The sequence below is a fragment of the Pinus tabuliformis genome, chromosome 9, assembly GCF_031772625.1.
Source record: "Pinus tabuliformis cultivar Carrire ecotype Pingquan chromosome 9, CPIR1, whole genome shotgun sequence".
Classification (NCBI taxonomy): Eukaryota; Viridiplantae; Streptophyta; class Pinopsida; order Pinales; family Pinaceae; genus Pinus; species Pinus tabuliformis.
This window is the reverse complement of record NC_142307.1, coordinates 822,489,095-822,512,031: the sequence shown is the minus strand read 5'-3', so window position 1 is coordinate 822,512,031 and position 22,937 is coordinate 822,489,095. Positions and strand designations below refer to the sequence as shown.

The 22,937-nt window shown below is 39.9% G+C and overlaps 1 protein-coding gene across 1 annotated transcript in view; it reads right to left on the bottom strand.

Annotated features, from left to right (window-relative positions):
- LOC149151318 (uncharacterized) overlaps window positions 1–22,937 on the bottom strand; it is a 423,245-nt gene that overhangs the window by 108,129 nt on the left and 292,179 nt on the right. The window contains 4 exon segments of the mRNA XM_089438966.1: window positions 10,723–10,863; window positions 10,977–11,077; window positions 11,080–11,171; window positions 11,224–11,393. Of these exon segments, the coding sequence (XP_089295092.1) occupies window positions 10,723–10,863; window positions 10,977–11,077; window positions 11,080–11,171; window positions 11,224–11,393 (504 nt within the window).

The window sequence follows — 22,937 nt, the reverse complement described above, 5'->3', positions numbered from 1 at the left end:
CCTGGCTTAATGGCTACATATTGTGTCATTTGTTCTTACTGTTTTGGTAGTTGTTTGATGTATTGCACATTGGAATAAGAAAGATCAAAACTAATAAGTAAAAAGAAAACACAAGCAGTTATCTAGATAAGAGAATTAACATATACATTGCCCTATTTGAATTCTCAACATTCTAGAGCTCTAGTGTTTCTAAGCCTCTCCGACTAAAGTTGAGACTAGAACACCTATCTGATGCTACAAAACTCAACAGTGCAAAGCTCAATTAAGTTAGATGACCTGTCACATTAGTAATAGACGACCTGAGATTGATGCTACCATCACCCTCGTAAATCACCAGGTGGGCCTTACAAATACAATATTACTTTCATTCTTACATGCAATTTAAGAAGGGTTTCATCTACACTCCTTGATACATCAGAGTGCAGCTACCTTGCAGTTTGAGAGTACTGCTAATCAAGCTTTGTATTTGTTCTCACCAATCACTCATGGAGACATACCCTTACTTCCTAAGAAACATCATATATGGAATATTGGCCTACAGGAACCTGAGTTGGACAAACACTTCATTTACATATGCTCTATCTATTTTGAGATCTGTTACTGCCTAGACTAGCAGCCTTGGCAAGGTTTGGCCTGTTAGAAATATTGTTGTCATTGATGTCAAAGACATGGTGAGACTACAAATGTCTAAGATAAAAATTGCAAGATGAGGATTGTTGGAAATATTAGTTTTGTACGATGCCAAAAATGTTGCTGCAAAATCTAGCAGGTCTAGTGTAAAGCCCCACTAGGCAGAAACTAGACCTTATGGCAACAAGAGAAAGGGTTTCCATTGACATTTCAACAACCTTTCTCCTGTTCTTTAGTGGTATATGACCATAAAGGAGGCTTCCCTAAATCACCTAAAGGACATTCAACTATTATGGCTCAAGGTGATAGATATGAGGTCTATAAGATGTGATAAAGTACTAACGAAGCCTAGATGTTCTATGCCAAGATTCAATTACTCTATTCCTAGACCAACTTGATGGCAGCTATAAGTTAGGGTTTTACTAAATTGGAATGATAGGGTACATGATGTCATATAACAGCCAAAGAAAAGGTCTTTCAATGGATAATCAACAAATGGAAGTAAGGCCTCCATCAAATAATATCATGCCATGAAGAAAAAGGGCTCCATGAAGATGTATCAACCCAAGTCGATCCAATGCTCTAAGATACCAGCTGCAAATCTCCATCAATGTGATCAAAATCACAATGTGGAACCTCCTATGATATGAGGTGTAACACTACCAACCAAAAAGGCCTTAAAAGAAGATTCCCATTGCCAAGTTTGTCAAGCAGCAATGCCAAATCAAATTCTTTTGTGTAATTAGCAATTTTGCCAATTTGCCTCAGCTTTAAAAAGTCTAAGTTTGACCTTATTCAATCCTCGCATGCATAGCCTTAAAAGCTAGATTGACCTCATTGACTAAAGTTTGCATGAAAGATATTTTTGGAACCTTCTCCTTCATTAGAAAGTTCACTGGAATAGTCTTTTATGGCAGCTTTTGTAAGAGATATCCTTACTCAGCATGCATGCAAACTCATTGTTAAAGGAAATGCAGAGGAGGTAGTTCTGGGCAAGGTTCTAACAGGGAAAGCACCTGCATGTCAGAAAATCCGTGAACTTGTGAGTGGTAACAGCAGTAATATGAGGTATTTAAATTTTATTCCAGGAGACACTGCCAAATATAGCAAAAATCAGAGTGGAGGTGACTTCAGCAAGCTTTATCAAACAAAAATTCTCTCACTGATTGCATCCTACAGGAACAGCTTGGTTGGAGCATATTCCGCATGCAAATTAGCACTGGAGTTGGCTATGGACAACAAGGTTTCAAATGTATCTGGTGGAAAAATGTAGCAGCTACAGGACGATGGGAATGCCACTTTCCAAAAGTTAAAATGAGCTAAACAGCAGTTGAGTATATACTTAATACAGAATATTTCCTCAGAAAATCAGCGCTGAAAAGGGGTAATTTGGAAGAGTTATTAACTGTTTGATGGGAAACTGATGAAGGTTTTAACAAACAGCAATTACATGATGACTTTAGGCAAATTTCTATTATTTGAAATAAACAACTAACAACAACTTGGAGTTCTATTCCATGAGGATTCAATTTGGGATACAATTACAAGTTTTCTCCATAAATAAACAGCAAGACAATCCAAACAGCTAATCATATCACAGTTGACATGAATGCAGAGCCGGTAGAGTTTAGCGGGCTTTCTTTCCTCTTGCCACATACAGTTGGGACTTCTATATTTATAAGGATGAGAAGACAGTTTCGTCTATGAGCAGTTTGTAGCAGCAAAGAGTTCGGCACCTCTTCACCCACCTGTTTTGAAGATCTGCTTTCACCACTGCATGCTTCTGGAGCCATTGCAGTCTACCTTTTCTCACCACTATGGTGTAATCCAACCTCTTGAGTAACATTTTGGTTAGACTCTACTGTGCCTTGTCTCTGGTTTTTGGAATCTATTGGCTTAATAGTTGTTGTAATGACCATCTCGAATTACAGGGAGCATGGGAATATTAACATGCATAAGACACATGCATATGATAGTTACATATGTATGCATCGCATGTACTGTACTAGTATGCATACTAACTAAATGTACAAGTATAGGGTAATGAATCAATTAGGGGAAAAACTAAGTAAATACCTAACTCATCAGAATATAATGAATAAGTAAGTGGGGTACTTGATATGTACATTGTATACCTGTTGATTTTTAATGTACCTTGGACAAGTGGTTTCCCATGGGTTAGTCTCTACCTAAGGAAAAGAGTCCAAACTAATTATTTTCCTAAGTGTGACTTTATAAAGTGAAAGTGACTTTATAAGTCGTAAAGTTAATGTTAAATTATAAAGTGAAAAATGACTTTAGACAAAGTACAATGTGGGTACTTTATTTAATGGGTGAGTTAAAAAATAGAAAGTGAGAATTAAATGCACATTTATTCTCATCCCTTGATTTAAATGAATCTTAACCATTAGATCTTAAGGTTGCCCAAAAGTCATTTAGGGAAACAAAAGGGGGAAAAGCAAAGAGAGATTGCATTCATTCTTCATGAGTAGATTGGAGAAAGGAGGCCGAGAGCTGGAGAAATATTCTGAAGGAGAAATTTGTTGCAGCAAGCTGAAGGAGTGATTTCTGGGCAAAGATAGGCATGAAAATCAAGGCATAGAAAACAATAGAAGGTACAACACGAACAACATTTAATGCTGTGAGCTGCACACCATTCGAGAAAAGTTTTCAAGGATACTTTTTTAAAAATCCGTACGGTCTATACAATGGTACAGAAATCCATACAGTACAGTCTGTATAGTCCGTATCTCTATAGTACATATTTTCAGTTCAAAGTGGGCATGGGAATCGAGGCAAAGTGGGCACAGTTTTCAAGGAGTTTTGGTCTGAAGAGATAAGTTGTATTTTGTTGTTTTGTTTTCTCTACAAATGTATTTTTCCTGAACTTGAAAGATAAATAAATTTGAAGAGCTCTCAATAGGGTTTCCTCGAAGAAGATTGAAGGGGTTTTGTTCGAGTCTAAGTTGACCAAAAATTTGTGTGTATTTTTATGTGTGTTGTTGGTCTGTTGATGTCCATATTTATTTTCAGCATGTATTGATAGTCCCATGTGTTTTAATCTGAAAATTTCATTTCCAAAATTCTATATGTTGAAAACTTATATGTATGTTTATGGGAAAAGGCATTTAACTGAATGGGAGTGATAAGGTGAAATTAAAACCGGGCTGGGATTGCAGGAAACTTTTAGTCATCAAATAAAAACATGGTATCAAAGCTACAAACTAAAAATTGCAATTTGAACAACAAGCAGTGGTTTGGGACAACAAACCGAATTTTTGAACAGCAAACTCAGTTTGGACAACAAACTGATATTTTGGGATAGCAAGGTGAAATTTCACACAGACTGAACTTTTGGGACTGCTAGGGGTGCTGGAAAGTTCATTTCTCCATTTTCTTGGTTTTGTAAATTTTGGACAACAGTCATGGTCATGTTCTTAAGGATAGAGGACAGACTGGATGGGATATCTAATTATGTTGTTTGGAAGGACAAAATTCAGACAGTGTTTGAAGAAGCAGTAGTTTGGGGCATAGTGTGGCAAATGGTTGTACCTCCTACTGCTACAGATGAACTTGCTGAATTCACAAAAAATAATGCAAAGGAAAAAATGATTTTGATGAATAGTCTAAAGGATCATGTGGTTTTTCAGGTGAGAGGAAACACATATGCATATCAGATGTGGACAACTCTAACCACTCTCTATCAAAGTACCAATGAGAGCAGGAAGAAGGTACTCAAAGAACAATTGAAGAACATTAGGATGACAAAGGCTGAAAGTGTAATTCATTATCTTGGTAGGGTCAAACAGGTATGTGATGATTTATGGGTGAGGCAGTTGCACCCACAAAGTTAGTTAGGATAGTTGTAGCGGAACTTCCTAAGTCTTGGGAGGTCTTTAGAGATGTTGTTACCTCTAGGGAGAATCTTCCCAATTGGGACAGATTCTAGGATGATTGTGTGCAACATGAGATACGAAAGATTGGCAGTGGTGGGGTGAAGATAGCAGATGAGGAGGATGTAGCCTTGACAACCAGGGGGAAGAACAAAGGGAAGGCCAAGAAAGGGGCCTCATCAGATGGGGCTAAGGGAAAGGAGAAGAAGAAGAAGAAAGATACGGATATGTCCAAAGTCAAATGTTGGGCATGTCAGAAGATGGGGCACTATGCTGCTACGTGTCTTGAGAGGAAGAACAAGGGGAAGAAGGGTACTGTAGCTTCAATAGAGGTGGAGCAGTTTGTTTCACAATCTGATAAGGACTTTGCATTTACTACTTCTACATCTAGGAGTACATCATCCGATGTGTGGTACATAGACAGCGGGGCTTCTTACCATATGACAGGTGCACGAGAGTTCTTTTCAGAGCTTGCAGAGAGGGCAAGATTGTACTAGGAGATGAGCGCACTGTGAGAGTTGTTGGTGTGGGGACTGTGACCTTTGAGAGGGAAGTCTTTGCCTCCTTTGAAGGATATGAATGTTTTGTATGTTCTGGGGATGAAGAAGAACTTGATTTCAGTGTCTGCTATGGAGGAGAAGGGGTTTGACGTCACTTTCTCAGGAGGGCAGGTATTGATGCATCCCAGGGGAGCTTCCATCACTTCGGCCAAAGTGATTGGAGTCCGCTCTGGAAAACTATACAGGTTCAGTTTTTAGTCGACAAGAGCATTGGTGAGTAGCACATATGGTAGGAGTCGCACTAGTACCACTATCAGTAGAGACTTGTGCGAGTTATGGCACTGGAGGATGGCACGTATGCATCATGGAGCTTTGAGAGTACTGAGGGAGACCACTACTCGAGTACCTGATTTCAGTGTCGAGCATTATGAGGTCTGCAGAGGGTGTGCTTTGGACAAGTACACCAAGTTACCATTCCCAGCGAGCGACAACAGATCTACAGGTATACTAGACTTGATTCATACAGATGTTAGCGGTTGTATGTCTCATGTGTCTTTGGGTGGTTATGAGTATTATGTTATATTCATTGATGACTACTTTAGGAGGACTTGGATATATTTCTTGAATACCAAGGGTGAGGTCTTCAGTCGCTTTAAAGAGTTCAAAGCTCTTGTGGAAAAACAGACAGGTAGGAAGATTCGTGTCTTAAGGTCAGACAATGGTGGTGAGTACACTGATGGTGGGTTTTCTGACTTTTATGCATAGGAGGGCATTAGAAGAGAGTTCACGGTTCCTTACAACCCCCAGCAGAATGGGGTGTCTGAAAGGAAGAACAAAGCTATTGTTGGGGTTGCTAGAGCGATGATTCATGATCAGGGGTTGCCTTTGTTTTTGTGGGTTGAGGCCTGCAATATTGTTGTTTATCTTCAGAACAGGAGTCCTCACAGAGTATTGGGGAATATGACTCCGGAGGAGGCTTTCACTGGAGAGAAGCCTCATGTGGGACATCTTCGTATCTTGGGATGTCTCACATATTCTTATATCCCCAAGGAGTAGAAGAAAAAGCTGGAACCCATGGCAGAGAAGGGTATCTTTATGTGTTACAGCAAGACTTCGAAGTCCTATTGGATCTTCATTCCCTCTAAACAGAGAGTGGTGATTAGGAGGGATGTGAAGTTTGAGGAGGAGAGGGCCTATCAGAGATCACAGGAGTATGATGAGAAAGAGTCATAGACTTCTCCTCAGCAGGGAGTTCAGTTATAGGGAGCAGGACCTGAGGGTTCTGGATCGACTAGTACAGAAGGTACTTTAGTGTTAGTGAAGTCTGGGGCACCAGTGGCGAGTTCACCGAGCACTTCTTTAGGGAGTCCAATAGTACAAAGTTCACATGGCACTTCAGCTGACATAAGCACAGGTGCCGATATAGGTTCTTCGAGGACAGGTGCTGGTACAGGGACACCAGGGTCAGTTGGCAAACCTTCAAGTTCACTAGACTGGGGGGCAAAGGATGAGGTTCCCTATGGGGAAGCTTCTTAAGGGAAGAGGAGGCCCAAGTGGCTTCAAGACACCTTGAAGGAAGCAGAGTCTGTTGGTCCTCTGAAGAGGGTGAACAGGGAGAGTGTGCCACCTGAGCGGTTTTGCAGTTATGTAGCCAAGGCTACCAACATTGTTGACCCTGAGCCTACTAGCTATGAGGAGGCTGCTAGCTAGGAGGTATGGAAAGAGACTATGGTGGAGGAGTATGCCTATATCATTAAGAACAATGTCTGGAAAGTGGTGCCTAGGCCTGAGGGCAAGTCAATTGTGACTTCTAGGTGGCTCTACAAGATCAAGCATGTTGCAGATGACAACATTGAGAAGTTCAAGGTGAGGTTTGTGGCTAGAGGGTTCTCATAGATAGAGGGAGTTGACTATGATGAGACCTTCACTCCTGTAGCTCAATACACTTCTATCTGGTCCCTTATTTCTATTGCTGCAGAAATGGGTTGGCAGATCCATCAGATGGATGTGAAAACCACATTTCTGAGCGGAATTATAGAGGAGGAGGTGTATGTTGAGCAGTCACAGGGCTTTGAGGTACTTAGGCGGGAGACCCATGTATGTCGATTGAGGCAAGCACTCTACGAACTTAAGCAAGCTCTGAGAGCTTGGTATTCGAGGATTGATACTTACTTGCAACAGATGGGTTTCACGAAGAGATGCAGATCTGAACCTTTATTACATTGTTGTAGGGGACGATCCGCTCATTCTTGTGTTGTATGTTGATGCCTTGTTCACTACTGGGGCAAAGAGACTGATTAGTGGTTGCAAGGAGGATCTTGCTATGGAGTTCGAGAAAAAGGACATTGGGCATATGCATTACTTTTTGGGGCTTGAGTTGTGGCGGGAGGAGGGGCATATCATTCTGGGGCAGGGGTCCCACATTATATAGGCAACTTATTGGGTCCTTGATGTATCTGGTCAACACTAGGCCAGATATATGCTTTGCAGTGAACACACTTAGCCAGTTCATGTTTGAGCCCAGGAGGGTACACTGGTAGTTGCAAAGCACATTCTTCGCTACGTGCAGAGGACAGTTGATTATGGTCTCGACTATAGGCGAGGAGATGGAGTGAGGTTGGTAGGTTACATAGATTCAGATTGGGTAAGGTGTGCTTCTGACAGGAAAAACACTTCAGGGTGCTACTTCAGATTAGGTTTGACAGTTGTGTCGTGGTTTAGTCGAAAGCAAAAGTCAATTTCTTTGAGCTCCTCTGAGGTTGAGTATATGGCTACTAGCTAGGCTAGTTGTGAGGCCATTTGGCTTCACAAGTTGTTGTATGGCCTATTTGATAAGGAGTTGAGACCAACAGTTATTCATTGTGATAATCAAAGTTGCATTAAATTCATGGAAAATCCATTGTTTCATAACAGGTCAAAACACATTGACATTAGATATCATTTCATCAGGGACTATGTTTAGAAGGGGGCAGTGAAGCTAGAGTATATATCGATAGATGAGCAGGTGGCCGATGTTCTCACGAAGTCCTTGCCAAGAGGCAAGCATGTCCATTTCAGGGACAAAATGGGTGTGGTGAGAAACACTTTCCTCAGTAAGAGGGAGTGTTGATTTTTAATGTATCTTGGACAAGTGGTTTCCCATAGGTTAGTCTCTACCTAGGGAAAAGTGTCCAAAATAATTATTTTCCCAAGTGTGACTTTATAAAGTGAAAGTGACTTTATAAGTGGTAAAGTCAATGTTAAATTATAAAGTGAAAAGTGATTTTAGACATAAAGTACAATGTGGGTACATTATTTAATAGGTGAGTTAAAAAATAAAAAGTGAGAATTAAATGCACATTTATTCTCATCTCTTGATCTAAATGAATCTGAACCATTAGATCTTAGGGTTGCCCAAAAGTCATTTAGGGAAACAAAAGGGGGAAGAGAAAAGAGACATTGCATTCATTCTTCATGAGCAGATTGGAGAAAGGAGCCTGAGAGTTAGAGAAAAGTTCTGAAGGAGAAATTTATTGCAGCAAGCTGAAGGAGTGATTTCTGCGCAAAGCTGGGCACGAAAATCAAGGCATAGAAGACAATAGAAGGTACAGTACGAACAACATTTAATGTTGTGAGCTGCACGCCATTCGAGAGAAGTTTTTGAGGAATTTTTTTTTGAAAAATTTGTACAGTCCGTATAGCGGTATGGAAATCCGTATTGTCTGTACAGAATCCATACAGCACAGTCCGTACAGAGTTTATCCATATAATACATATTTTCAGCGTCAAGTGGGCATGGAAATCAAGGCAAAGTGGGCATGGTTTTCAAGGAGTTTTGGGTTAAAGAGATAAGTTGTATTTTGTTGTTTTGTTTTGTCTGCAAATGTATTTTTCCTGAACTTGAAAGATAAATAAATTTGAAGAGCTCTCTAACAAGTTTTCCCCGGAGAAGATTGAAGGGGTTTTGCCTTGGTCTAAGTTGACCAAAAATATGTGTGTATTTTTAATATTTATGTGTTGCTGGTTTGTTTATGTTCATATTTATTTTCAGCATGTGTTGACAGTCCCATGTGTTTTAATCTGAAAATTTCATTTCCAGAATTCTATATGTTGAATGTATGTTTATGGGAAAGGGCATTTAACTGAATGAGAGTGATAAGGTGAAATTAAAACCGGGTTGGGATTGCAGGAAACTGTTTAGTCATCAAATTTCAACAAATACCACCATTATAATATATAGTTAATACCAAATTAAATACCTAATTATTAAAAGTGATAAATGCATTATGCTTAGGAGTTTATAATACCATCCAATGGGTATTCTAAAGTAATACTTCAATTAATAAAGTTTATTAACTAATATAACTCTGATAATAATAAACGTTATTAATTAACATACTTTTTAATTAATGTGAATATAATTATAAACCTTATTAATTAGTATATTCATTAACTAATGTAATATGACATTAATAAAGCATATTAACAATTACACCTTGGTTAAAATGAATTGAGACAAAACTTCATTTTAATTTTGTTTTTAAAAAAAGGTTAGTCGTTATCATGCCAACAAGAGGCAGTAGTGGAATTTAATAACTAATTTAAATAAAGGTGGTGGGAAGGCTTTCGGGAAGGTACTTTGAGACGATGGATTTGGGGAATATAAGGAGACGGGGAAGGACATGATAAGGACAGTTTTCATTTTTGGTCTTTCGGAAGAAACATAGACTAATGAAGATATATAAAGTAGTAGTCAGAGTGAATTGTTTTACATAAATTTGATAATTGAGTAATTGTCCTTGGAATTTTGGGCACGGGGTCAGTAGACCTCAAATATGAAGTCTTCTGGATTTGGGAACTGGATAGGTTGATCCCAGATAGGCTGGGAGGAAAAGGTTGGTTTGGTAACAGGAGCAGGAGCAAAGGCAGTTCAGAATCACCTTCAAACACGATTTTCAAGTAAGTATTTGCAATCATATTGTTAAAATTTAGATTGTTTGGTTAATTCCTAAATTTAGGGCACGAAATTTTTATTTCTGGTTAATTTGTAAATTTAGGGCATTTCAGTTAGATTTCTTGCAGTGTTGGTTAGCTTGATGCACCTAGTTTAATTTCTGATTCACCTAAGGTGCATATCATTTCCATTTCATTTTTTTCGGTCATTGTTATAACTTTTCTAGAAATATGATCTCAATCACCTTTAATATAAGAAAGAAAATCCCCTCACTGTTGACTGCTTCTGGGCAGTTCACAGTGAGTTTTTTGTCTGTTAATCAATTTGGATTCTCTGTAGATTTATTGGTTTGATAACAGCATACACTGCCTAGGGACACCCCCCGTGAGGCTGGAAAAGCACCAGCCCAAACAGAGAGGCATCCAACTATGACTAGGGTTGGTTTGCCTATAGTTATTAGATGAATCTGACCATGCAGATTTGTGTGATAAAGTAAACATTCCTCTTTATCTACATTGTATTTTCTGTATAAAACAAGTAGTATTTTATAATACAAGTGTCAACCGTCTTAGATCAGATACATAGCATAACATGAAAAGAGATTAGTGAAGCTAAGCTTATTAATAACAAAAATTTAATTGATTACAGATAACACCATCTTGAATTTTTTCCATGCTGCAGAGCATTTTGAAAACTTAAGTCTTTTAGTTAACATGGGAAAAGGCAACAAATAAGTAAGCTACCACCTTGCCAGATCAAATAATACCTTTGAGATAAAAGTACCCGTTAACTGAAACATCTCTGGAGTTGATGATTGAAGACAGAAGGCAAGAACAATAGCAAATATATGCAACTCCAATTTATCTGGTGTCTGCATCTTCTCATAATGATGGCAAAGGTTCGGCAACTTCAATGCAACATAAAGGCATTAGTGGTCTGCCTACCAGAAAGACCAAATACCAAATGAAGGTGGGCACAATCATCCAACATAAAGTGATCAATTAAAAAAGGATACAATACCATGTGAGTTGAATGATCATGGTATTTCCCAAAAGATTGCCTGTCTATGGACTTGATTAAGATGCGAGCAGCCAAAGTAACTTCTGTTGGCAACACTGCAACCAGCACATGCCTCCACATTCATGCTTATGTTCAAACCAGTTCACATCCTTTAGTTCCGCTGGTGATGTTTGGCATGAATCATTCTCAAACAAGCTTAGAGTTAGTTTCAGTCTCACAATAGGAATCATCTAAGATTTGCTCGGACAATGGTCTATTCTTAGAATCCTTAGTCCCAGATGGATTGCCCCCAGCATGGTCTCTGCAGTTCTCAGAACAAAATAGTGGTACAGCACAAAATCCACAAGGCACAGAATCCCCTGGAAGCTCCTTGAAGCAAAAGTGGCAGTGCGTATCTCGACAGTGCTTCAAAATTATCTGCATAAATCCATGGTGAGATAATAAAATAAACATTATTTGAAAACCAAGTTATAACTAAATTCATTCAAGTCACAACTCAAATAAAAAATAATTCCCAGTTTGCTAATCAGATATGGCAAATCCAGTGGAATAAAACTTTTAAAGTAAACTAAAAAAGTTCAAACCTTAGTTCCATATATTGTCATTCATGGTGACACCATTAGTAAGACAAGAATAGAAATGCATGAGTAAACCTCACTATTGTTATCATATAACTCTCTGAACTGTTGATGTTTTTAGCTCAGGCAAGTATGCCCAAGTGTCAAGGCATGTGGAAGTCGCCTAATTACCTCTTAACCTTAGTAATTACTTTTCTTTTTATGAGAAAAATGAGTTTAATCTAAAGAAATGCAAATTTTATTTGCATTAGTGAAATAGATAAATCACAACTGTTGATCTCAAGTGAAGTTGAGATTTAATCTCAACCGTCAATCACTTTGGACATTAGGGTTGCTGATTTAGTCATAAGTCAAACTTATAAATAGAAGGCTTGGCTAAGGGAGAAGACATATTATTGAGCACAAGACACAGAGAGACAAGTGAGGATCTTAGTGATTGAGTGGAGAGGGACATTCACTCAAGTGTGCAATAACCAAAGGGAGAAAACAAGGAGCAGCAAGACAGAAATATTCAGCAGGGGATTTTGCAGCAGAGAAGGCACACATGTGAACTGTCAATTGATCCCAGGAATCTGTAGCAGCGCGTTGGCGGTGGAAAACAGGCTCAGGCAGCAAACTGTGTGGCTGTAATATTGAGGGCTGAAGACAAATTTCTCAGCTGGAAGTTTCCAAGAATTGTTGCGTGTGATTTTTCCTCAATGGCCATTTATTCTCTCTTGGGAAGGTCTTTGTATGCTGAAGATTTTTATAAATGAAACAACAGATTTGAAAGACAATTTTTTGCTGATTTTTTAGGGCTAGATTGTTCTCTGCTGTAGATAATTGCATTTTCAAACTTTTTTCATCATTTACATATTACATTCACCCCATAACATCATAACATTATTAGCAATTTAGAGAGAACAATAGCATTAACAATGCAGCGGAACACCAAGGAACAATAGAAGAAAAACATGCACAATAGAGACACCAGGGTTTAGGTCAAAGACCAGGGCAAACTTGCAATATCCCTAATGGAAATTTTAACAATAGATACCCAAAATGAACTTGGACAACAAAATAATCATAAATGAACACAGCCACTAAATTGACACACAAATAGATGCCAATAAAATCATTGAGCCATTTTATTAATCCACTGAAAAGAGTACATCAACATGAAGGAATAGTGGAACTTGAGCTTGCCAAGCAAGCGAAGCAAACCCAAGAATAGATCTCTAACCCAACTAATGAATGACTCTGGCAATGATGTAGATGGCCTAGTGAGAAGATTGCTGCAAACCTGCTACGACAAAACTGCTCTCTCCAAAACTCCAATGAATCTCCATGAGATTTCTGAGTGAAATCTCCTCAAGAGAGTTGGGTTTTCGTCCAACACCCACAAACAAACCCAAGGGTTTCCGTCCTGGGGTTACTACTGAAGTAGAGAACCAAGTTTTTAAACCACTCCACAAGAAGAAAACACAAATCCAAGATGTCCTCCAATGGCCTCCTCCTCCTCTTTTTATAAATCTGATGGACCCCTCTACAACCTCCTATTTTATTATTATTTTAATCATTGAGCACTCTTCCCTCTTTTAATTTCAATTAGAATATTCTTTTAATGTGGGAAAAGGGTAAATTGGCCACCATGCCTCCACAGGGCACTGAAAATCACTTCTAACCATCCAATCCTATAGAACTTCTTGTTCCGGTTCCAACAAGCTATTACACTAAGGTGTGCCATCAAGTATTCCTCTTGGAATGCCACCTTAAGCGTAATTAATTGAATTAGGCCCAATAATAACCATGTTTTCCAAAAGTTGTCGGAATGCAATGAAACAAAAGGTAAGATGTGAAAATGATTGAATACGCTAAGCGAATGCCATTGGATCCCATAAAAACTCCTCAAAACCCCATGAAACATCTCCAAAAGCCCCTAGGCCCGTTGATGAAGTAAACCTGCATCTGTGACGTGTCCGCCTCCAACCCTGAAAGTCCATCTTAACCATGCCATCAGGGACACCAGAAAAAGGAACAACACAAATCCTCCCGCCCCAAGATTGCTTGCCCTCAAGCAATCCAAACTTGTGGACCAGTTTGGTGGCCCAATGTAATTGAGACCCAATGCCTGGATCCCATATAAACCATTAGGTGATGGTATGCCTCTGTATCAACCCACCATGAATGGACCACTCAATGCTCAGATCTCAGGCCAATCTTCGACTGAACCTATCATCAACTAATCGTTCTAGATTCCAATGCCACCAAGAATAAGTACTAATGCTCGATGGCTTCCGCTGTTCTATAACTCCAACCATGAGTGTTGCTCCATCCACCGCGTACCAACTCATCACCTCTCTCCAATCCAACCCTTGGCATATACCAATGTCAATCTCATCATGCTAATGTTGTGCTAAAATACTAATGAGTGGCTAACCTACATCCTGCAGCCAATTAGAGCATGTAGTATCCCTCACATCTAAGAGCTTCTGCAATACAATGCTCCTGACTAAAAATGATACTCCATCAATGGGGTACCAACTCATGATCTTTTGCCAATCCATTATGTGGGAGGGATCAAATGCATAGGCACGTGTATCTGGAATAAGTATCCTATATTGCATTGTGCCTAATTCATGCAACTCTGTCTGGTCGATCAACAATATCCATCGAGAAAACCCTGCCTCTCTCCTTATAATGGGTACAAGTGGCCAAATTGTGTTGCATGCCCTAGCTATGTATACCTAGAGAGGTCTGCTACTTCGAAATACTGCAACTTTGCTAGCTGCCACTGCAACTACCTGCACCTCGTCAATGGGTAGACCCAAATATGGATGCACCACTATCTCCAAAAGAGCCTCCCTCATCTGAACGAAAAGTCCATGCTCCACTAGTCCACTCGTCACCTACAAAACTATCCTGCCAAGTCGCAATGCCTCCTAATGACCAATATCTGCAAATACTACCTCCCTAGTGGCTGCCTGTACATATTCATGCTCCCCATCAATGGTTGGCCCCAAGGATGTCTGCTCATCCTCCTCCATCATGGGCTCAACATGAGCCACCAATTGACTCTCCAAAGATGGCCCATCATGCGCATTGTGCTCCACTATGTGCTGCTCATCAATCTCCTCTACCAAACATGGCTGCATTGTTGAGCTGCTATCAACAACTCCCCCTGACTGCGCATGCTCCTCAGAGTTGTCCAAGGACTCAACTATAGAAGAAGAATCCTCATCCTGCAAGTCAAAAGGAATCTCCTCTTGATCTCCCCCTGTCGTCTCCTCGGTGTCACCCATGCATGAGTGGTTAGGTCCCCATGGTTCCTTGCAGATGAAGCAAAGACCCTTCCTTCTCAGCTCATTCTTATTGCATGATCCACCAAACCTGAGTTGCTCCTCCTTGGTCAACTATCTCCTAAACAACCCAATGTTCTACTCAACCAACTTTTCAACTAGTTCATAGTCATAAGCAGCAGGTGAGACCAATTGTTCTTTCCCCCAAATGGTCAACAATCTAGTCTGCAATCTCCTGCAAATGGCATCATGGCTTCCCATACATGAAGACAAAATGCATGTGTACTATGAATGTGTCAGGATGATGTTTCCTAATGCCGAAGAAGCATTGGAACATCTACAGGATAAGATCATCACACTCAAGATCAAACATGATTTCGTAAGTAATAATTATGGCCATAATTTCGAAAACCTGAAGCTTCTTCCCAAATGTAGGACCCACAGAGTTATCCATGTTTTGTAAGGTTTCTACCATCAGCTTGAAGACTCTCTTCATAACATCATCATTGTAAGTAGCTATAGGGGTAGTTACTCTCATGATGTTACTAAGACAAGATGCAACTAGAAGTTTGACCCCTTCACAAGGTTCCTCCAAGAACTTGAGTTGTATGCGAGCAAGCATAGTTGGTTTTAGCGCCCGAATTAGTTTTCTCCCTTCTATCTCATTCACTTTAGAAAGGAGTGCATCCATTTCATCCAGTTTGAAAAGGACTTTCCATATGACCCTCGTGTTTCAAATCTGTTCCAAGTGCAAGGATTTTGTATCCAATCTTCGACTCCTTCTGCAAATCTCTTGGCTACTCATGGGTAAGAATGGCATGGATCTCTTTTGAGAAAGGTCTGTCGTCTTGCTTGGGTTTTTGGTCCAATGATGCATGGTGGTTCAAGGAACTAATTTCTGTTTGTTCAATCTTCTCAATTCATTCAAGAGTGTTGTGAACCTCTCCATGTTTTCGTTTAATCAGATTGACTTATACAAGACTTTTGACAGAAGAGCAAGAATACTTGAATCAATACATAGAGGACACAATCAACATACCACTCAACAATTCTTACAGGACATAAACAATAGAGTGCAATTTAATAACCCTTCTTGCTCAGCAATAGATCACTGGGATATGTTAATTGTACAAACTTTTGCAGAGGCTAGGAGAAGAAAATTTCTAAATAGAAATCCAACTGCAGTGATTAATATTATTTCTTCTACTTATTAACTCAGAAATAATTTATTCACAATGTTCTTACAACAAATATCGAAATAAATTCTATTGCAGCCCTCACAATTAAAATACCGTGGAAAGTTAATGCAAAGAAAAATATTGGCACAATTACAATCACAAAGACAGATATTTTGGACAATCGTCCCTGGAAAAACCAAATGTGGGAAAACTAGGGCAGCGGATGAGGGTTTCTTTATTATTCTTCAGAAAAATCTCATGTACAAGTTACAAGCAACAGAACAAAAGTGAGAAAATTTATAGACGCTTCCTGACAAATCTCTGATCCTGGAGAAGTACTCCTTTTCCCTCTGAATCCTTATGCGTCCCTCTGTGTCAATTTTCCCACATTGGCCTAGCGTCAAATTGCCCACGTAGTCCCAGCGTCAACCTGCCTTTGTGTTGCCTTTTTCTGCGTCACAACTTCTGTGTTGTCTCTCCCTGTTTTGCGTCTTCTTGCCTTGCACTCTCGACTGATGTTGATGCCCTCTCTTTCTTTCCCACCTGCAACTCTTCCTCTGATTCGATTTTCTGTTGCCGAACTTCGACTAGTGAGAAAATCGATCTTGCTCGGGTAACTGAGTATCTGCCTCAGGTGTGTTCTCCAAGTGCCCATCAAGCCTCGTCTTATAATCCTCTCGTTGATCAATAAATAACCCAGATTAGATCCTAATCAATGGCTAGGATCATATTGACTTGATCTCTGCCTTTTAGAAGTTTCACCCACAGTTTAGATTAACACCCATTAATTATTTTAATTTCCTAAGTTTAGACTTAGGGTCCCATTAAAAATAATTAATTATTTTAATAAAACTGTCTCCGGGTGGAATTTCCCAAAATGATTTCTAGGCATTGGAGAATGCATGTGTCTAAGTTTCCCTGCATAATTTGAAACTTAGAGCACATCTGATTCTACCAAAAATTAACACTCCCTCTTAGCGAGGAATGTGCTCTAGTAATGCAACTTGCTCAAGCATTACCCTGTTCTGTAACATCTCCCTCTGCGCCTGCTGATGTCTGACATCCTGCCCACCAACTGCTGCACAAATGCTGCATCTGTACCACTGCTAACCCTGCTCCTTGTCAACATTGCATCCGTATTGCAACTCCCTCTGCCACTGTAACTGAGAAATCACCTGTTTCTGCTACTGAAACGAATTCTCTACCATACCCATCTGCTCTCTGAACTTGATGAACTTAGCTCTTCCTGGAGCCTTTGTGAGTATGTCTGCTACCTGATCTCCTGTGGGGACATACTGTATCTGTACTGCCCCACACTGAACACAGCCTCTAATAAAGTGACATATAATATCAATGTGTTTCGACCGATCATGAAATACTGGATTCTCAGAGAGTTTGATACAATTCTGATTATCATAGTAAACCATGGTCGCTTCCATCCTTTTTTTGAACAAGCTCACAAGCAATTTTCTGAGCTATATAGCTTCACACATAGCTGAGCTGGCTGCCATATATTCTGCTTCTGTTGAGCTCAGAGCTACCGATTTTTGCTTCTCGCTGCACCAAAGTATCATCCCTGAGCCAACAATGAAGTAGTACCCCGAGGTAGTTTTTCGGTCTGCTAAACTACCTGCCCAATCTGCATCTGTGAACCCATTCAATCTGACATCCTCCCCTCGGGAGTATTTCAACCCATATCCAACTGTTCCACGCACATATCTAAGAATGTGTCTAGCTGCTGCCCAATGCACCCTTTTTGGTTCCACCATGAACTGACTAAGAGTGTTGACAGCGAAGAAAATGTCTGGCCTAGTGTTGACCAGATACATGAGCGACCCAATGAGTTGTCTGTATAAGGTGGGGCCTACTTGTCTCCTGATGCATCTATTTTCTTCTAGTTGGTGATCATGGGAGTAGCCATGGGTCGACAATCCTGCATTCTGAATCTCTTCAGAATCTCTGTAGCATATCTTCCTTGCCCAAGGAAGATCTCCCCATTCTTTTGCCAAACTTCCAACCCTAGAAAATAATGCATCAACCCCATGTCCTTCATGTCGAATTCAGCATCAAGATTCTTCTTGCAATCTTATATGAGCCTGGATGACCCTATTAAGAACAAGTCATCCACATATACTACTAGAATAAGTGGCTCATTCTCTACCATCAAATAGTAGAGAATGGGATCAACATCACTTTTGACAAATCCCAATTGCTGCAAGTAACTATCAATCCGACCATACCATGCTCTGGGTGCTTGCTTAAGCCCATACAGGGTTGTTCTATATACACCTCTTCTATCACCCCGTTCAAGAATGTTGTCTTGACATCCATTTGGTGAATCTCCCATCCCATTTGAGCTGCTAGGGATATGATGGATCTGATAGAGGTGTAACGTGCCACTGGGGTGAAGGTCTCTTCATAGTCTATTCCTTCTTTACGAACGTACCCCTTTGCCACGAACCTAGCCTTGTACTTCTCTATACTACCATCTGTAGCATATTTGATCCTACAACTGATCTATCCTCTGGTCTAGGTACTAGTTCCCAGACATCATTCATCATGATAGAGTTGTACTCTTTTATCATGGCATCCACCCAAACTTGGTGTTGAACGACTTTCAGAAAGCTGGAGGGTTCTTCAATCGGAGCTACTAATGCCTGGTATCTGTCAGGTTGTCTACGCTGCCTTTTCTCGGTTCTAGGAGCTCCAACAAACTCCTCTGTGTCCCTCAGTGTCTTCCATACTTCTCTGCTGGTTCTACCACTGGTATTGGGAGGTTCAATCAACTCCCCCTCCTGATCATGTTGTTCCATTTGTTGAGAACTATCTGGATTTCCTCCTTCTGAGGAAATACTTGTACTGTTCACTGTACTCGATCAAAGTGTCTGTCCTCATGCCTGTCCTCCTTGCTGCCCCTACTACTCTTGGACTAGTGGAACATCTACTGACTGACCTTCTGCTGGCATCTCTCGAGATTTCCTGAAAGCTCTATCCTCCATGAACTTTGCATCCCATCTCACTACAATCTTCCTGCTGCTAGGAATGTAGATTTTGTATGCCTTGGAGGTCTCACTATATCCTACGAGATACCCCTTTTTTGCAGTTTGATCCAGTTCATTGTGCTTCTCGTCTGGAATGTGACAATATGCCACGCTTCCAAATATCCTAAGATGACTGACTTCCAACTTCTTCCCTGAAGACTCCTTTGGGTGTTTTCCTCCCCAATGCTTTATGAGGAGTTCTATTCTGGATATATATTGTTGTGTTGAAATCTTTTGCCCATAAAACTTAGGTAGATCCTAATCATACAACATAGCTTTCGCTACCCCAATAATAGTTCTATTTTTCCGCTCTACTACTCCATTCTGCTCCGGATTATATGTAGTTGTCCACTCTCTTTTGATGCCCTCCTTTGCGCAGAAACCTGTGAAGTCTCTGTCCGTATATTCTCCAGCATTATCTGAACGCAATACCTTTATCTTTTTCCCTGTCATATTTTCAACGAGAGCCTTAAACTCTCTGAATCGAACAAAGACCTTGGTCTTTAAGAAATAGATCTAGGTTTTTCTAGAGTGACCCTTAACGAAAGTGACGAAGTATTCGCCACCACTAAGAGCTTTTGTGGACATTGGACCACAGATATCTAAGTGTATCAACCATAATACACATTATGCTCTATTGTTACTTCTTGAAAAAGCCATTTTAGCATACTTCCCTAGCACGCATCCTTGACATAAGTCATCATGCTCACTACTAAGAGTTGGTACTCCTATAACAGTCTCTCTGAGTATCCTCAGTGCTCCATGGTGTAACTGTCCCATTTGCTTGTGCCATAATTCATTTCGTTCCTTTTCACCATTATAGTTGTTGCCTATCAATGCCATTGGAGACTCAAGTTGCAACCTATACACTTTGTTGCTTCGAGTCTCAATTTGTCTCTTCTTCCTCCAACTTGGATGCTTGACATACACTTTCTTTCCTATGAAGTATACATTGCATGCCTTGTCCTGTAACTGGGACAATGAAATCAAATTCATTCCTAATCCTGGCACATGCAGAACATTGGTGGCTCGGATGCTAGTCCCTGCTTCCGTTTGAAATGCTATGGTGCCCCTCCCTACTAGAGTACATTTCGTTCTGTTTCCCATAGTAATCTAGAAGTCCATTTGTTCTTCTTGATAGTTCGAGAAATGTTCTCGTACTCCAATCATATGAGCTGAAGCCCCGCTATCAGTATACCAAACATCTACTAACGCTAAATTTGCCAGGCATGCAAATTCTTCTTCTAATCCAGTAGATAATTCTGAGACACTTTGAGTATCCATCTTTGTGCTATTTTCAACCGATTTTTGACGCTTCCCTGCCCCAACAACTGTTGTAGAAAAAACTGCGTCCCCTCTTCGTTGAATCTTCTATTGCACTATTCCTTCTGCCACTAATAGATTTCGATCAGGAAATCTTACCTCTCTCTCGACTCACTCAGAGAGAGATTTACCACGAAAATCTAGTCTTCCAAGCTTGAACTACGAAAGCCCTTAGGGATTCGAATTACTGCCCCTACAGGAATTTCGAATTCCTTTCTCCCTTCAATGCTAGGTCTTCTGGCTCTTTTCTCCTTGCTTTACCTCAATTCTAATACCATGTGAAAATTTCTAAACAGAAATCCAACTGCAGTGATTAATATTATTTCTTCTACTTATTAACTCAGAAATAAGTTATTCACAGTGTTCTTACGGCAAATATCGAAATAAATTCTATTGCAGCCCTCACAATTAAAATATTGTGGAAAGTAAATGCAAAGAAAAATGCTGGCACAATTGCAATCACAAATACACAGATATTTTGGACAATCGTCCACGGAAAAAACCTAATGTGGGAAAACCAGTGTAGTAGATGAGGGTTTCTTTATTATTCTTCAACAAAATCTCATGTACAAGTTACAACCAACAGAACAGAAGTGAGAAAATTTACAGACGCTTCCTGACAAATCTATGATCCTGGAGAAGTACTCCTTTTCCCTCTGAATCCTTCTGCGTCCCTCTGTGTCAATTTTCGCATGTTGGCCCAGCGTCAAACTGCCCACGCAGTCCCAACGTCAACCTGCCTCTACGTTGCCTTTTTCTGCTTCACAACTTATGTGTTGTCTCTCCCTGCTCCGCGTCTTCTTGCCTTGCACTCTCGACTGATGTTGATGCCTTCTCCTTCTTTCCCACCTGCAACTCTCCCTCTGATTCGATTTTCTCTTACCGAACTTCGACTAGTGAGAAAATCAATCTTACTCGGGTAACTAAGTATCTGCCTCTGGTGTGTTCTCCAAGTGCCCATCAAGCATCGTCTTATAATCCTCTCGTTGATCAATCAACGACCCAGATTATATCCTAATCAATGGCTAGGAGCATATTGACTTGATCTCTTCCTTCTTCTAGAAGTTTCACCCACAGTTTAAATTAATACCCATTAATTATTTTAATTTCCTAAGTTTAGACTTTGGGTCCCATTAAAAATAATTAATTATTTTAATAAAATTGTCTTCGGGTGGAATTTCCCAAAATGATTTCTGGGTATTGGAGAATGCATGTGTCTAAGCTTCCCTGCAAAATTTGAGACTTAGAGCACATCCGATGCTACCAGAAATTAACAAGGAGAAATAAACTCTATTAAACAAACTTAGATGTAGAGTGTTGTAGGTGACTTTTAATAATTTTTGTGCCAAGAATTATTTATGCAATGCGCCAACAGACTTTAATCAGGCTTACACTGTAATATTAAACTTTAGAAATTCATATATTGTTGCTATATAAATTTGAGACCATATAAACAACCTTTCCTTGCTCGAAAATTTAAATTCGCATTGAATAGATTGGAATACACAATGAGCAGATTAGAGTTAGAACCTGGTAAATGGATGACAGCGAATGATAATAGGTACATGTGAAAATTATCATTCCACCATAATGACACACACGTTGCCCAGGAAATATACACACTAGAAACGACCCCTTGTATTTCTAGTGAACCCACACAATACTTGTCACATAGATAACGCGTAGTCCCAAAAATGAGTCTACAACAACATTGATAGGCACAGGGAACTTGCATCACTGTCTAACTCCATTCTACACTGAGTAGCACACATTCTAACTGCAATTACTCTGTCAGCATATCGATTGAGATCACCACTGCTTGAGTTATGGTGGTGTTATTTGGGTTATAAATTCAATCTACAAAGAATGACCATTTGGAATTCACGACTTCATAATCCAATCATACTTCAAATTGAGCCCCCCCATAATTTTTTTAGTGGGATACTTTGTGCGCTACACAAAATGCCGCAACATTAAAATCGTGTGCAAAAGTCGTTGAACAATGTATGCTAATCACCAATGTTGTCATATAATATTTCTTCATGCGCACATCACTGCACAGTTCATGTCGATAGCAATTACACAAAAATACACTGAATTTGAATGGTGGCTTGTGTTGACCCAACGAATGGTGCTGCGACTACTTACTTCAAAATGCATACACACCCAAATGATGGCCCAATCTTCTCGGATCCACAACGGACGTGTGTCTGTCCAATGGTCTTGGTTTGAAAGCGGAAACTTGACCCATAATTTGATCAGCTGCCTGGATAATTTCCCAATGGCGAATTAAACCCTCGAATGGATTTTCCAAGGGCAATAATACCTAGATCTTTGGCAACCGACAGCGCGGCCTTTGGCCTTTTATGATGATAATTTTGGCTTGGCTATGATGTAATGTTGTCCCAATAATTTCAAATGTTCCTAGGCTCCAAATAATTCACTGGCCGCAATGATATTTGGCCCCTCTAAATTAACCTTCCAATTGCAATCGATCTTCTAGTCTGCAAAATCATATCATGAGAGAGTACTTGGCCCACCAAATCAAATGCGGCCTCCCTTA